General features: G+C 40.3%; 1 protein-coding gene across 1 annotated transcript in view; it reads right to left on the bottom strand.

Annotated features, from left to right (window-relative positions):
* Positions 1–841: 841 nt before the first annotated feature.
* LOC121941845 (E3 ubiquitin-protein ligase SMURF2) overlaps positions 842–16876 on the bottom strand; it is a 77490-nt gene continuing 61455 nt past the window's right edge. The window contains exons 13-21 of the mRNA XM_042484748.1: positions 11230–11443; positions 8395–8498; positions 8190–8304; positions 7041–7219; positions 6252–6389; positions 5917–6037; positions 5602–5803; positions 4264–4339; positions 842–4149 (exon numbers count right to left, since the gene is read on the bottom strand). Of these exons, the coding sequence (XP_042340682.1) occupies positions 4050–4149; positions 4264–4339; positions 5602–5803; positions 5917–6037; positions 6252–6389; positions 7041–7219; positions 8190–8304; positions 8395–8498; positions 11230–11443 (1249 nt within the window). The 3' untranslated portion in view covers positions 842–4049. The remainder of the gene's footprint in view (positions 4150–4263; positions 4340–5601; positions 5804–5916; positions 6038–6251; positions 6390–7040; positions 7220–8189; positions 8305–8394; positions 8499–11229; positions 11444–16876) is intronic.

Here is a 16876-nt window from a genome sequence, read left to right as displayed (position 1 = left end):
CCTGGGTGGTGACGTGTGATGACAAAGACAGGTTCTCAGTGATATTAATTCCAAGGAACCTATTGCTGTTCACCTGCTCCACCTCAGCTCAGCTGATGTAGACAGGAGTGTGTCTTTGCTTTCTTCTTTCTAAAATCAACAATCAGCTCCTTGGTTTTACTGACGTTGAGCAGTACGTTGTTGTCTGTGCACCACTGTGTAAGACTGTTTTCCTCCCGGTATGAACTCTCGTTGTTTATAATACAGCCAATGAAGGTGGTTTCATGTGCATACTTCACAATAGTTCTCCGGATGTTTGGAAGTGAAGTCATGGGTGTGCAGGCAGCATCCAGTTGCCCGACTTGGCTGAGACTCAGGATGAATGACTCCCCAGAATGGGGTTAAAAAAACAGGTCCAATTCAGGTTGCTGTAACTGCCATCACAGGGAGAAGTTTCAGAGCATTACTGTCCATCATTTATTGAAGATTGAGAGTTGAGATGTGATATTGCAAATAGTTAAATAAGTTCATTCTTCCATTCGCTGATGCGGATGGAACAAGCAACTACTATAAGCTACTATAAGCAACTACAGCTGTCAGATGAATGGTGGAGTACAAAAGTAAAAATCTGTAATTCAGCATTAAGCACAGTACATGAGTAATTCCTGTAAAACAGGCATATTTTTGGGAGATTCAGCTTTACAGAATGTAGTACCTCATATTTCCTCCACCTTGATAAGCTATGGCTGTAAAAAATTACAATATAAATCTAATTTTAAAAAGTAAATTTTGCTGATAATTACGCTGTGTTTTGATTTACTCGTTTTAACTTTGAGCAGAAAAAAAGGCCGTCATACACATGTCTCTATAAAACATAATGCTGTGAGGTCCAAACAGCATAGTTTTATTGCTCAGCTTTCTGCAAGGGTACAAGAAGTTTATTACTTTGCTTCTTTATTGTCCGTATGTACAGGTGTCAGTTACAAGCTCACAGAGCAGCTGATGTGAAAAACTATGAACACATATACTGTAATAATAAATACAAAAACAGATAGGAAATCAAAAGAAATAACACATGGTGCAGTTTAAAAAAACCCTACTATTCTTTTTATCGTTTTGTACTGAATTCAATCAAGTCATTTACGCTCACACACAGACACAGACACACACATACACACGAATTTGCACATAAACCTGTTAATTTGTACTTTTAAGTGTGGGGAGAGAGTTCAGCTCATTTGTAACTAGTTAAACCAGCATTAAAGTTAATTTGACTCCCAATCTAGACGAAAATGTATATTGCAGGTATTCAAAGCTTGAAAAGTTAACGATGATCTGCACAACTGTCAAAGATGTATAACAAATTTGCTAAACCGGGGTTAAGTGTGATTTCCCCTTGTCTGGAAACTCTCAACCCGCACAACTTTTGCACTGAAGACTGAACCAGCCAGAAAACTTGGTGCCAACAAAAAAAAAGTAACAAAGAGCAGAAGTGGACCGTGTGCAGTGGACAAACATACATGTGTGCATATCAAGAACATGGGTGTATGTATATATATGTTATCTACATTTAAAAAAAAAAAAACCAAAAAAAAAAAAACCTCAATCAGTCCATTAACTATTTGGTAAATAGAAGGAAGTGTCTGATTATAACTTGGAGTCCAAGTATGCATAATGTGTGCAAAAAAACATGTAATGTATTTCTTTTCCGGCCTCTGAGTCAGGTTATTAAAGGTTAAATCAAAAAAGCTCTCTTAACTGTACAAAGATGACAATTTCATGTTTTGCTTATCCGTTTAGTCTCATGATAACTACAAAATAAAAAATAAAATTAAAAAAATCAACGTTTTTGCAGCTATCAAACTTTTCATGGTTACAAATAAATGCAGGCGGAAACATATTTTTAAAAAAAAGAACATTTAACTGATTTTTCCAAGTCAATCTAAGAGTATGCAAATAAATAGGCTTTGTCTCTAGAGTGTCCATTCATGCAAAGAGAGTTTTCTTTGGATGGAGGCTGTGGTGATGGACACGCTCCTCACTACTACCTCTTTTTTTTTTTTTTTCTGGTGACTTTTCATTTTGGTTCAACAATTTCACTGTGTGTAGCACCCAGGAGATCAGCAGCAGTCCAATATTTGCAGCTCTGAGGATTTGAGGCCACCGTAAGCGTTCGGTCCTTAAAGATTTCACTCTGCAAACAGATTGCTGTTGTGCAGATATCATCACATTGTCGTCTGTGCTGTTTGGTGTTCAGTAGTGACCTCCAGAGCAGCAAATATGGCCGTTCATGTCCTCCAATGAAGGTATGTTTGACGTGAAAGCGATTGACCAAAAGAAAACATCACTCTAAACTGCCAGCTTTTACAGTCTATCATGGGTTAAGAGACTCTGAAGTGTAGTTTCCACTAGAACCCCTCCTCACACATTAGCCTTATAAATGTAAAATAAAATAAAAAATAAAAAAACCCAAAGGACAACTTCACCTGAGAATGCAAAGAGGTCTGTAATAGACGCTGACATGCTTGCATTTAAAATTTGAACAGAAAGAACAAGCGACCATATACAAAATAGCTATGTATTTGTACATATATACTCAAAAATTACAGGTGTATAGATAACTCTGTATATTTCTAATGAAGTAGCAAATGAAACGTGATATATTTAATCTAATGTGAAGAAAGCACTTCTGCATCACTGCTCAGTTTGTAAAGTGCTCTAAAGTGACGAAGAGAGAGAGAGAGAAATACTTCTGCCTTTTTTTAAAAGCGAGGATGTGACTGAAAATAGCTTCTTATCAAGCCTGGTCCTGTGGCCAGTTGTGCCCTTTTCACATATGATCTGACAGGAAGTGTGCTGGGTTATCTGGGTGGGATAAAATAAAAATAATACAAAAAAAAAAAACACAAAAAAACATGCATACTAATGGAGACAAATGTGTGAAAAGGAAGACGAGCCAGGCTCAAAAAAGTGAGGTTCAATCAGCTCTGCAGCTTTAAATACAGGACGCTGTGCTAGTAGAGATGATGGGGAAACCATCTAAGAACTGTCAACCTTCGTTGCATACAAATGTACACACATGCAGAAACATACAGACGCACGTTTACGAGAGCTGTGGCCACACTGCAGTAATTCATAGCTGAAAAAAATAAGATTCACACCTCCTTCTTCTTCACCAGAGTCCGTCCCCTCATAGTTAAACAAAACACCACGAGCGTGACTCCAAATCGCCACGAAACACCAAGACCCGCGTCCAGGTCAGTCTGTATACGAGTGTCATTTCAAAATGATACCTTCACAATTTAAATTAAATGGTTTTGCAGTTACAAAGCCACTGCTGTTGTGAAAATCATAGAGCACTGCTGTAAAAATGAATTCGAATTAAATAAGTGATTGAGAAAAAGCATTTTGGAATAAAACGGTTCAAATATCAAAGCATCACACCGAGGTAGGATGAATTTGTGGCGCTCCTGCAAAACAAAGCACACTAACTCTGCAGCCATGAGGACTGAAAAGGTGTGAGGTTAGGATGGCTACTAAGGGCAAGATATGGCTACCTGCAGTGTTTAAAGATTCAGTAGCATGACGAGGATCCATTCAGTCAATCGCAAAACAAAATAGTGACCAACTGCACTCAAATGCCTGGGAAGAATTTTGGAAAAAACTGCAGTGATAAACTGCTTCCTGATTGAAATTGAAACAACATCTCCTTTATCTGTCTGCAAAATGAGCCGTCAAAAACAAACTGCTCACTCATAACAACTCACAGCTGCTGAAGGAAATGCGGCAGCTCTTGATTTGCTCTCCGTATTTCGCACAAACTACACTAAAATGAAGCAAAGAAACAAAAAGAAATTAAATGACGGGATGACTCGTTAGCAGCTCTTCAAACAGACATCGACGGGAAGGATGCAGAGAGCAGTGAGAGGAAAGGAGGACTGCAGGCTGGTCGAAGGCGCACGCATCAGGCTCTGAGTGAGTCTGTCTGCGCGTCGCATTGACAATAATAGTCTTTCAGAGTCCTGCAAACACACTTACACATGTTCACACAAAGACACACACCCGGTCTCTCATTCCACTGCGAAGCCACACGTCTCCTCGATCGCAGTCAGCAGCTTGTCGTATAGCTTGTCGTAGCTCTCGTAGGGCGGAATGTCAATCCGGTTGAAGCTGAAGAGAAGAGAAAGTGTTCAGATGAAGCTGCGAGAGACTGAAAGGTTTTGTTTTCTATCATCGTGGTTGAATTTGTGTTATGTTATGTGTGGGTCTGCAGGTGTCACATACCAGGTATGGGCTTTGGGCAGATTGTTGGTGTTGGCGTCGATCTGATGAATGGTGAAGAGTCTGGGCCCTGCAGCACCTGCAGTCGAAGCACAAACAGGATGCATCAGGTGCAGTCCAGCATCAAATTCCCATGTTGAGTTACGCATCAACATCTCAGATAACAAAGTGCCGAGGCCTTTTTTGTCCTCTGTTCCATAAGCCAAAGCCTGATAATCAGAGGGTTTATTTTTCTGCTCTAAGGCATGATCCTGGAATTTTCTCTATTCTTAGATAAATAAAATTGGACCAAATTAACATGGTTTTATCATGACACTGGAATTTCTAACTTCAATACAATACCATGAAATATATTGATATTCAATACCACTTTTGATACCTCGAGCAAAACTTTACATTGAGGGCAAGTTAAACTTCTTGACTTCTTGATTGCTGTGAATAATAAAACTTTTTTACATGAATAAACACAATTTTATACTTGTAGTAATGTACAAGTACGAAGTCCTTTGATATCAACACAGATTTAAAATGCAATAAAGTGCAAGTAAAGTATGCAATAAATTAATGTAAAGTAAATCATTTAACAATATATACTGTTAGTCTTGGCCACACAATGGCTGTCATAGCATAAGGGGAGCCTCAATTTCTCAATATAGCAACATTTTTTGTTAAAATTACAAAGACTTTTAAATTTACCACTCAGCATAGTAAAAGTTATTCCATTTATTTTAGATGATAAACAGAAAACAATCATGTTTCAAAGTATTGAAACTTTTTTTTTGGAAAACATCCATCTGTGAGCAGTGATAGCTTGTGGAATAGAAGCCAAACCAGAAGTGGGGCAGCATCTCAGCTCCTTAAAATTAGACGTGCGTACATTCCAGTTTTTTTAAACACTGGAAAACCTGTTAAAAATAGGAGACTGACACCTCTCTCAATGCCTGTTGTTTTTTTTTCTAGTGTGCCACACTCCACACTCTGATGCACTATAACACAGGTTAGTAAATAGTAGAAAGCAGCACGGAGGCCTGTGAAAACTTGGTGCTGACTAATTTGGAACAATGTTTGAGCGCTGCTTGAGTGGGGATGGACTGAATTTTTTGGCTGCATGTCACTGCATGGCACCACAAAAGAGGCGATTAGCGCGTCCACCCAGGTGCCATGTTCCCATCACTTCCAATGGGAGCTGGAGCTGATATATACTTGTGACCTCTGTAGATTAATATGACCAGAGAATGAACGCTGATTGTAACCTTTCCCACCAAAGACAAAAGCCATTTGTTAGTGCGTGTTGGTGGGTTTTTCTCTGGTGGGAAAGGAGCTACCGCGTGAGATAAGTACCCTGTAAAGCCTTGAAGCCCTGCAGTGGGACCCTGGATGAGCCAGTGACAAACTGCAGTAGCCGGGCCCTCCTCTCCTCGTCAAACGACTCCACTGCTTTCCAAAACCACTTGACAATGTTGCTGTCGGGGGTGCAGTGCTTCAGACGGGTGTTGGACTTCCAGTCAGAGATGTCAATCTTTCCCAAGCCGCACACTATCAGCTGAAGGTAAAGAGGGAGACAGAAACTTTATTAATATTATACCAGAAAGGTGCGCCTGAAGTACTACTATATTGTGGCAGATGTAATAGAGGATGTTTTTTCTTATCTTGTACCTCCAGTTCTTTCTCATCAAAGGATTTGAGCAGGTGTTGAGGAATAACCTCATTGAAGCCTTTCTGCAGAGCCAGAAACTGAGCCTCGATGCCATGCAGGAAACGCCAATTCACATACAACCTGCAGAGAACATGAGAAACACTCGAGGGACTGCAAATACAGATTTGTCACCATGACACTGAGGTGATGACAATGTGACAGTGTGGACTGCCACAGAAAAGTCACGTGAAATCCGTGAGTAACTGCTGCTTGTGTGGACTCAAAGTGAACTTTGTTGCTTACTGCATGTTGTTGTCACATCTTTGTCTTTGTGTGTGCCAGTTCCTCTCCTTACCTGACATACTCCTTCTTGGTGTCCTCCGTGACAGGGACACTCTTGCCATTGGGTTTGAGCTCATGTTGGATGATTTCTCCGTAGGCGTTGTGCTCTACACAGAAAGTGTGGTCGAGGACGCCAGTGATGTCATTGTCCCTGAAAAGGAGGGAGGGCAGGTTAGAGAGAGCGGCTATGTCACAACAGGAATTAGCTCTCAGCTTCTGCGGAAATTATATGCCTTTGCTCTACTTTTAGGATTTAGTCCAAAAAACTAAAACACAGAATTGATCTGCACATAACATCCTGCCATCATAGTCGATGACATTATAAAAAGAAAGAAGATGTATCAGGGAAAGATCGGTGGAGCATCCTAATGTGTCAAAACACGCAGGAGAAAGTCAAAACTAGGAATGGTGCTTACCCATCAGCAGAGGGCGCCACAGTCATTAGAAATTGGGGGACTGAATGGTCAAGTTTTTGTGCGCATCTTACGTGCTCTGTCCCCCCTTTTTTTAAAAAAATTTTATTGTATAAATGTATGATTTTCTTTCCTGTCCACCTAATACAAGGCACACCTGTAAGCAACTGCTTAATATAGGAATGTGCAAATGTGAAAGCATGGGTAAACGTTGTTTTACAGCTCCACTGGTACAACAGGAAAACCAGTACTGAGTTTAAGAATAGGGCTTTTCTGTATTTCTACTTGTTTTGACAAAAAATTGTATTTGTACTCAATATCAGTTCTACATGTATTTTGTCTAACATTGCCAGTGAAATAATTAAGAAAATAATGGGAAACAGTCTTACAGGATCCAGACGAGGCTGTTGTGGAGGTCGGGGTCGACAGACTCCATATCGTCCAGCGTAATCGGTTTTCCCAGCAGCTGTTTGTAGAAGGGCAAAGTGAAGCCTCCGTCGATGTAGTGGCCGTGAAACACCGCCATGCCCATGATGCGACCCACGAAGTGGAAGTACGACAGGTGCTCCTGCACATTACCCAGGGATATTGATGTAAAGGCTTTCATTCATATCATATCAGTTCATCTTGTATATGTACATTCAGATTATACTGACTCAGTTTTTGCCACAATGCTAGTACCAAAGAGCAACTCCCAGGAGAGGAGACAGGTCATTGTTCTGTCAAACTTCAGCATAATTTACAGTGAACGTCTTTTTATTTTAATAATCTAGGTTTCAGTGAGGTTTCTGAATGGAGCTTCAAATGTCTGTTGTCACTTTTTATTACATCAACGCCATTAAAACAAATCCTTGAACAATGTCCTCACGTTCAATAAAGGTATTCATTGGATTAAATATTTGTCTATTTTTAATAATTAAAGTTCGCTAATGAATATAAATGCTTCCAAAATGGCAATTTATTCAACATCTTTCAACAGCTGTTCGTGGGAAAGTTATTGCTGAAGCGCCAACATCAAGTGAAGGTAAATACGTAATATGATCTTTGATTTTATAATGACATAAGTCATTTGCCATACTAGCATTAGCGGTGACATTGATTTTTTATTTTTGTTATTGTTGTTTAATACTGTGAATGTAATTCATGCTGCTGACAGATCGCTGCAAGACTGCCCCGCTAATATAGGTGTGTGCAGGAGAGCAAACAGTTTTCTGACTGCAGCAGAAATCTTGTTTTATAGAGGCTAAGTGCCAACAAATAAGAAAGATGATAACATGTTATGACTTTTTAAAATTATTATATCCATCTTCTTTTTTTAAATTGTGACATTTGGACTTAACAACACTCTGGAGTTATTGAAAATGTATGTATCACAAGAGTCATAAACAGCTCATTGCAGCCACAACTGGAATCTCATTCTGAAAATAGTATAATAATGTCCTGTTTCTATCTGCATCCAATAACTGGGTGGACATATACATTATTATTACATGTCTATTTACAGGTTTTATATGACTACTTAACTAAATGGTTCTTACCGGGTTGACAGCAGAGTCGGGGTTGATCTGTAGAGTGTAGATGTCATCTCTAGAGTACTGGAACAGGCCGTAGTAGGGGTTAAGCATCTCGTGGGACAACAGGTATAACCACTCCCTAACATACAGACACACGCAGATTTACTGTGAAGAAATGCACTTCAAACAAACATGACAAAATGTTTCCTGACATTTAAAGCCAAATTACCTTGCTACCCCGCCATAGTCCAGTCCCTCTTCTCCTCTGAATTTGATCATCAGTCTTTTCCAGAGATCTTTTGGACGCATCTTCATCACCTGCCGGTACGACTCCTACAATTCACCCAAAAAACAACACATTTAATACAAAGCAGTTAGGCTGACGGATTCTTCTGTTTCTTTAGGTTGTTGTGGTGTCTTTGTCCATGTTTGTGCTGAAGGAGTCTCTGATCCAATTGATGTTGTCAGTAAACCTATTTATTCATTTAAGATCAACAGTGGCTCCTTGAATTTACTTTATTATTCATTAAGATGAAGATTGACCAAAAGTACATGTTTTATCTACATCAGTCAGTTTAAGAATACTGTATATTGAAAGTATTTTCACTGCTTTACCTTTATGTCAGACAGTGATCTCCAATGGAGAAATGAAGCCTTTATATCACTCTCTTCAAAGCCAGGCTTCATTTACAAAAACAATCATATAATGACACTGAACGCAGGATCTTCTGGTCCATCGCTGCTTCAATCAGTTCTTTTTTGTGTGTTATTGTGTTACTTCGGCTTTTAAAGTTTGGATTCACTGAATTCACACAATAACACAAACTGATCAACTGATCCAGGCAGCCTGGACGAGCAGCTCCTGTGCACAGCGATCTAAAATGTTTTTGTCAATGGGGTCTGGTGACTTTAGCAAGAGCATAGATGGGGAACTGAAGCCGTTAATGGCTTCCCTTTTGGCACAGGCTGTCTGACATAGAGGTAAAGCTGTGAAAATACTCTCAATGTAGCGTATACTGAATATGTTATACATTTTTTTAGTTGGCTAAAATATGTTTTGCTGCTGCCTCTGTCCACAGCAGTACATTGCTTAACTCCTGTGTCAGACTCCAGCCTGCTTCTCTAAATTTGGGGCGTGCCGACTGCCATGTTGTATTCTACTGTAGGTAATACATTGACTATGGGTAAGTACCTCATACAACCCCACATCAAAAAATCTGAACTTTCCCTTTTAAGTTTTGCTATAAAAAGAATAAATTGATTCCAGCGCACCCTGGTAATTCTGTCCGTGCCTCCCCCAGTTAAACAAACAAGTCAGTGTGTTTCCTTTTTTAATGACATAAAAGTCATCTCTCTCTGTCTGTCCATCTTCTCAGATGAGTCCAAACACTCAGAGGCCGTGCTACAGTAAACAGTACCCTGCATGACAGAGTGAGGCTGCACAGTCTGGCGTAAGATGCTTTTTAACTCACAAATATTTCAGATAATTTAAACTCAAGTTATCAAACATGCTGGTGGCAAATATGTGTGTGCAAAAAGTACAAAACATTAAAAAAAAACATTTAATCAATAATCCAATACACACTGAGCGTTTTAGTTTGTGCCAACCTGTGGCGCAGACATGTAAATAGGAGATCAGACCAGAACCGCTGTAAGTGCATGCACACACTCATGCAAACACACTGCCAGCGGTTTACTGCAACACTGGTTCCTGCACCAAAACCTCAAGTGGATCTGCAGGGCTGCTTTTCACACTTAACTTTCCCCTTCTACAGCTGTCACGTCAAAGGAGGATGAAGTCATATTTCTCATTGCTCAACTTGTAGTTATGAAGTTATGTCTGGCCTCAAATACTTGCCACTGCTGCCTTCGCTCCTTTCCTCGCCCGCTCCTTCCCACCCTCCCCACTCCCTCTCCCCTCCTTCCCCATCTCTTTAGCTGCTGAAATCATCCAGAAAGAATGCCTTGCCTTGGTAGAACAAATGATTGGGAGAGCAAGAAAAAGAGAGGCAGAGAAGGAGGAGAAAAGTAACAGAGAAATAGTTTTTTGTGGGTGTTGTGAAGGCCTTTCTGTTCTGCTTTTCCCTGGAAATCATAAAGCGGTTCTGAGTAGTGGTTCTGTGCTGCCGTGGGCCCTTTTCTGGTGCACATCGTAAACGGGGTGAAAAAATGCCTGTAAAATGCAAAGATCTGGGGTTGTGAGCATTCTGCTATTGTTTTTGTGGGCCTTTTCGAGTTTGCACATCAGCATGGGATGCTTTGGTGGATGCCAGATGGGGAATTTTAAGAACACATGTTCAATGCACATTATATAACTCCAAGGAAAATTCTGTGTTTGCATCTAAGTTGCATGTGTTTGCGGCAGTGCTCAGGATGGCCCTTTACAGTCAACCAAATTTTTCCTTTCATGGTTTAATGCACATCAGAAATATTTGGTTAGGGTGTCAAGTATCAAGACTCTTTTTTCGATTAACAACTGCACTTCTGAAACTGAGCATTTCACAGGGTTCTCACATATTTTCAAGGCATCATAAACATGATTTTTGCACAGATATGAGTGTGCGGATGTGCTTTTTTTCACTGTGAATAACACATTTAAAAAAATCTTCCATGACTTTTCAAAGACGCATAATCATTTTTTGTTGTTTTTGTCTCACTTACCCAATGTTTTTCAAACATATCTGATTCAAATGTTCTTCAAACATGATTTCAGCTAGCTAGCATGTGTGAAGGGAGAGACTGACCGTAGAGAGAAAATGAAGAAACATACAGGACGGTAAATGAAACGTTTTCATGCCTCAACACATACCAGAGCTACGTTATGTCGACAGCTACAGAAAATATATTTGTTAAAAATAAACAAATGTAACATTACAGAAAATTACCTCAACAATTTAATTACACAATAAATTCCGTGACTTTTCCAAAACTTAATAATTTTTACTAATTCAATGAGTTTTCCAGGCCTGGAAAATGTGCTTGTGAAATTCCATAACTCTTCCAGGTTTTCCATGACTGTGGGAACTCTGATTTGAGGTGTGTTGTTTTTGTATTGTTTCTCTACCTCAAATATTTCCTCGCGGCAGACCTCGATGCGGCAGTGGCCAGCCTGGGGTTGTTGCTGAGAAAGCTCCTGCCGCAGGATCTTCAACTTCTGCACCAGGTCTCGCTTGTATTTGGGCACAGTCAGGCACTCAGCCTCTTCAGGCAGCTGGGCTGGAGACAGAGCTTGCTGAGGGACCCCAGGACCACCCTGGTCCTTCAACTGAGGCGGATGACTGAGAGTGATAATGTGGTTGAAGGAGAGGCGTAGAGATGGAGGAGAACAGATGGAGGGAGATCAACGAGGTATGAATGAGCAGATGAGTGATGAAAAAGAGGAGCAAAAGGGGAAAGACAGAGAAGAGTCACATGTTAGTATGACTGACTATTCACTTAAACAGCAATATCAAACAGTTTGTCCCGAGTGGCTCTTTTCCAATATCTATTTGATTTATTAAAGCCATTTATTGTCACATGGTCGTAAGTAAACACTGCAATGTGTCTTGTGTTTCTTGAGGCAACAGATCTGTAAGAAGAAAGAAGGATATGTCCAGTCGGGAATTCCCCAACCCCTCCATCTCAAATATCCTCTAACCACTGAACTCTGGAGTTTTGTACGAAATTCCCTGTCTAGCCCTTACAAAGCAAAGAGCACTAACAGAGCCCTAAGCCCCGAGTAAATCTGATCCAGACCTGCGGACACGCTGGGCCTTTGACCAAACGTTTGTTAAATATCACCACCATGAAAGACAGAGAGGGGGAGATAAACTCTGCATAAGCAGAGGGAAAGAGATACACACAGAGAAAAAAAAAGATAGAAGGGAAAAAATATACAAACAGAGTGGCATAACAGTAGCTGGCGCCTCTGGCTAGTGGATGTTCTCTTTGCCCTCCTCCATTATACATTTCTCTTCAAGTCTATCATAACCAAGTTTAAAATCACCCTCCAGACACATTTTCAAGTATGTGAAAATACTCTGCATTGATCAATATTTTGTTCAACACGGATTTCCCCCCCAAAAAGTTTTTTTAAACTCTGAAAAGGGACCCGAAGCAGATCTGATCTGAGAAAACCCCAGAGGCTCCATGATACAATATTGTCACGACACTTAAGCCATGATACAATATTATTGCAATTTTAAACAAGGAGCCATATGCTGACTGTTTTGATTATATATATAGTAATTTATTAACTTTTTCAACTGCTATATTATGTCCCCAAAAACAAACTTTGTCAACATCCGTTTTATCTAATAAAATTAAGTTTTTAGTCTGTTCATCTCACGTCAATCATTTTCCTTGCAGTAAAATATACTTAGTGGAGTGAAAAAGCAACTGATCTGGTTATTTAACAGGCGACCAAAAGTTGAATTTGTATTATTACAAATAAATAAATACAAATACATTACACAAATCTATACTTGCTGTCCTTGTATCGATATGATATTGCCACAAAACATATCAAAATATTTGCTTCAGGTACCGAAGATGCCTTCCTCTTAGCTGCAACTGATGCTTGCAAAATGTAGATCCCAGCCAATGCTGAGATCATGTTTGCAATTTTCACAACAAGAGGGCTAAGTGTGGGGACGGGTGTGAGCAGGTAAGCATGCCTGCTGCACAGTGAACCGAGGAACTAAATTCAAAGAACTTAGCTCCTGACCTTCGTCCCCTTTTGCTCTCTCACCATTCAGGGCTTGCATCTTCTAAAAAAAGATGAGACAACTATAAAAAACAATCTTGGCAAAAGGTGAGCTATGGTCAGTGTTCTAGTTCTGGCCTTCTCCAGGCCTCATTGTGGTGTTGGTGGTGGGATGCCTGGGTGGGCCTTCTGAAAGCATAATCCATCTCTCCCTCAAACAGGACAGCAGGCTTAACTTTCCTGTGAGGAGACGCTGAGCCAGCAGAGGACTTCTTGAAAAGAAGCTACTGTCCTCCACTGGGAGTGGAGTGTCGAGGCTGCTGTTGGCCAAACAAAGGCTGAATTGGCATATAAAAAAAGGAAGGAGAGACTGTCTAAGGTAGCAGCACATAGCCACCCACTTATTCCGACACTTGTACATTTGGGTTCTCTGGTTCAGTGGGTTGAGAAAGGCCTCGTCTATTTGGGCTTTCCAAACTAAATGGGTGCAGTGTTTCGCCAGTCTATCCCTGTATAATCAAGTCCGCTGCTATTTATTTTATTGGCAGGCGCTGGGGCTCCTAGCATGTCAAAGAAAGGGTAAGGCTGCAGCGGAGCAGTCCTGAAAACCACTTTAGGAAGGAGGAGGGGAAGAAAAGATGGCCTTAAAACAAAACGGAATGAGTTGCTTTTGGCTGGGAGACTCAAGAACCATATAATAAAGCGTAATTTCAGCGCACTTTTTTTTTTCCTTCTGAGGACACGGTGTAATTAAAAATACGTTTCGACATAGTTCATCGTCTCTGGTTTCCAAACGGAACAAGCTCTGCATATTTGATGGTAAGTATAGAAAATAAAAAAAGCAAAGCTGAAAATCTGCCCGAGCTAAAAGAGAGAAAAGGTTCCTACTGCTGTGACAGCTTGGGTGAAATACTACTTGGGGAAAAATACAAATTTCAAATTCAATACAAGAGCCAAAGGATTTTATTGTTGTTATTCCAAGGTGGAAGGAGCAAGAGGAAAAGAAGGTGGAGAAGTCAAAAAAATGAAGGAGTGAACATTTGCCAGAGCTGGGTTTACCTGCACCTGAACCTGCGGAGTCATGATAGGCCTCCGTCCTTTTGCTGTGTGTGTAGGGAGGCAGACTGGGTATGTGTTAGGTGAGAGAGTGCATGCAAGAGTGCAAAAGAAAAAATAAGAGAGATTGAAGAGAAAGCATACTTCTTCTCCAAGGCAGCTGGCACAGGTGGGCTGTAATGAGTGTTGAGTAGGTGTAGGGGTGTTAAAGCCACACCAGCCACCCCAACACACCCACTCTACCCCCCACCCAGCCCCAGGAATCAAAGGGCCCATTATGAGCCAGAGTATCAGCTGGTGCCCTGCTCTCTTACGTTGCCTAAAAAGCAAAAGAGGACAGAGAGGTCAGCCAAAAGCTGAAGCCCACTCAACAGAACATGGAGTCAAAAGCCCCTTTTACACCGCCTGCTCAAGGTGGGAATTTCACACCGTTATTTCGCCTTGCCTGCATAAAAGGTACAATTGTGGAATGCGGTACAGAGTGGTCTCTCCTTTAAAGCTGCATCGTAATTAGTAACAGCGCCAAAACGATATCTGTATCAATGGGACATCCAGCATGACGTGATCATGGGTGGCACGAGTGTGAGACGACATATTGGCGATGTCTTATGCAGGCGACCCCCCACCAGGAGGTTTGAAGAGCAGCTGCTAAAAGTTAACTGACTAAAGGAAGCACAGCGGTTGAAAATGTCCACTAATTGGTAAATGGATCTGCACTACTACAGCACCTTTGCAGTTGATCAACCACTCAAAGGGCTTTCACACTATGAGTCACATTCGGGTTCAGCATCTTGCTCAAGGATAAGGAGGAGGAGCCAGGGATCAAACCATCAGCCTACTAATTAGTGGATGGCGCGCTCTACCTCTCGAGCCACAGCCACCTTGGGAAAACAATGAGGTCCGGGAGCTCCTCAGCCTCCAAGCAGAGAACCAGATTGTCTGCTATATAATAGAGACGGTAAATGATTGTTATTGCTATGTTAGGTCTTTGTTACTTTTGAGAAAGCGCTGCTGACTCGTTTGATATACGTCACACTAGAAGCTGATGTTGTGTTATGTGTCACGCCAGTCAGGCATTAAAATCACAAACGAGAGCAGCATGATGCCACTGTCGTTGAGTTCTGTCTGAAATACAACGGCGGCAGACGGGACTTAGCAGCAGCTCTATAGCATGATTTCTGTATAAAATGGGCTAAAATGTGTGAATGTGTGTACAGAACTATTTACTCAAATTATGTGTTTTGCAACTAAATGCGTGATCTCTAACATTCTTCCCACCTACCAAATTATCACATCTGCACACTTAAATTGGTTTCAAAAATACAGGAAGTACAGGAAACCAGCAGCAGACAGACTGCAGTGATGAGACTGCCTGCTGCCGAAAATATGTCTCGCTTGACGACACCTTCTGAGAATAGCAAATGAAGGCTTTTGCAAATGTTGCAAGAGTGTTTTGCAAAAAAAACAATCTGCTGTACTTTCTGCTTCGATTTGACTTTGAAAAGAATATAACAGAATATGCAAGCTACAAAGCAGCTGATTCCAGAGTGCAGTATTTGTGTGGGCAAATAAAAATAAGTGATTTAGTAAGAGTGAAATTCTTATTGAATGGATTCAAGTTTTTAACTATCAAGACCCTGTAGTCCTGTTCATGCCTGTACAAACAGCTCTTAAATATGCAACATGCAGACAGATTTACCCTGCTATATATATACTGTTTACACGACTGGCATTTACTGTACCACCATGTCGCGTGAGGGTTTGAAAAGTAGATATGAAAAATACTGTATATATTGCATGTATTACTAACCTAATAGTTAGAATATATATTTATATTTTACAGTTTAAATGCACCGCACAGCCATAATGTGCCAAATATAATATAATACATAATCATCACTCCTTAAAACATCAGTGCAAATGTTGATATAAATGTCATGGTGATTTATAACTTGGTTGGGAAAATACCTGCTGATGCCCACTAAACCTAAATCCAGCAGCAACTAAAAATACCCTCAGCAAACACTGATGTAATTCAGACATATACTGTGTGTTGGCGTAAGGGAGGAAGCTAAGAATGCGAGAGACAGTGTGGCAGACCACAGTAATGTAGCTGTGTCTGACTGTCTGACAATCCAAGGCCCTCATTAGTCTAAGGTCGACGGCAGCAGGGGCCTCTGAGTCACGTTTAAACCAAAATGCATGCTGGGGGATCAGACTGTGTTGTAATGCCAAATCTGTTCCACGCCAAAACATAAACTGTTGACAGACAGGGGTAAAAAAAAAACCCAAAAAAACACACCGACTAAAAACAAAATGATTTAAGTGACACAAAGTAAATGTAAGTATTATGGTTAAGTTCTAGCCACAAAAAATACCAGGGTGTCTACAGGTATTTTTGGGCAAATTACCTTTTCTTATTCAAGCATTGTAGGTAAGTATAAAAGTAAGTGGTATTTACGTGGTCCTTTGCAGAGGTAAGTTATTTGTAGGAATATGGTTATTAGAGTGAGTTAGGTTCATCTACATTTTTCCAAAAAGTAAGTGCAAATTATAAAACAAAGTAGAATGATTAAAGGGTGGTAGGTTTAAAGAAATGTAAGAAAGACACCTCGGAAATGTGGACTTTTGTGCTGGATAGGCTGACTCATTTTGACAAAAATAAATTAAAAGACGGATAAATGGATGGACAAATAAGATAAAATGTTTGTAGCAATTAAGACTTAAATTTAATCTGATTTAATTGAATTTAATCCAAATTTAATTTTAAATTAAAACACTTGTAAGGCCTAATATTCATAAAATTTAATTTAAGACACACTGTAGCAATTACATGGCCCTCTGCTTAACAACCTCCATCCATCCAGTTTAATATGCAATTCAGTTTAATACAATATGTGTGTTAGGGGGTCCCTGCTCTGTGTCTGTTTTAGCTAAGGGGTCCTTGGACTGAAAAATGCCTTGAAGGTTA

This window comes from Plectropomus leopardus, chromosome 4 (genome assembly GCF_008729295.1).
Source record: "Plectropomus leopardus isolate mb chromosome 4, YSFRI_Pleo_2.0, whole genome shotgun sequence".
Classification (NCBI taxonomy): Eukaryota; Metazoa; Chordata; class Actinopteri; order Perciformes; family Serranidae; genus Plectropomus; species Plectropomus leopardus.
The sequence above is the reverse complement of the archived record's forward strand: the minus strand, read 5'-3'. Positions and strand labels throughout refer to the sequence as shown.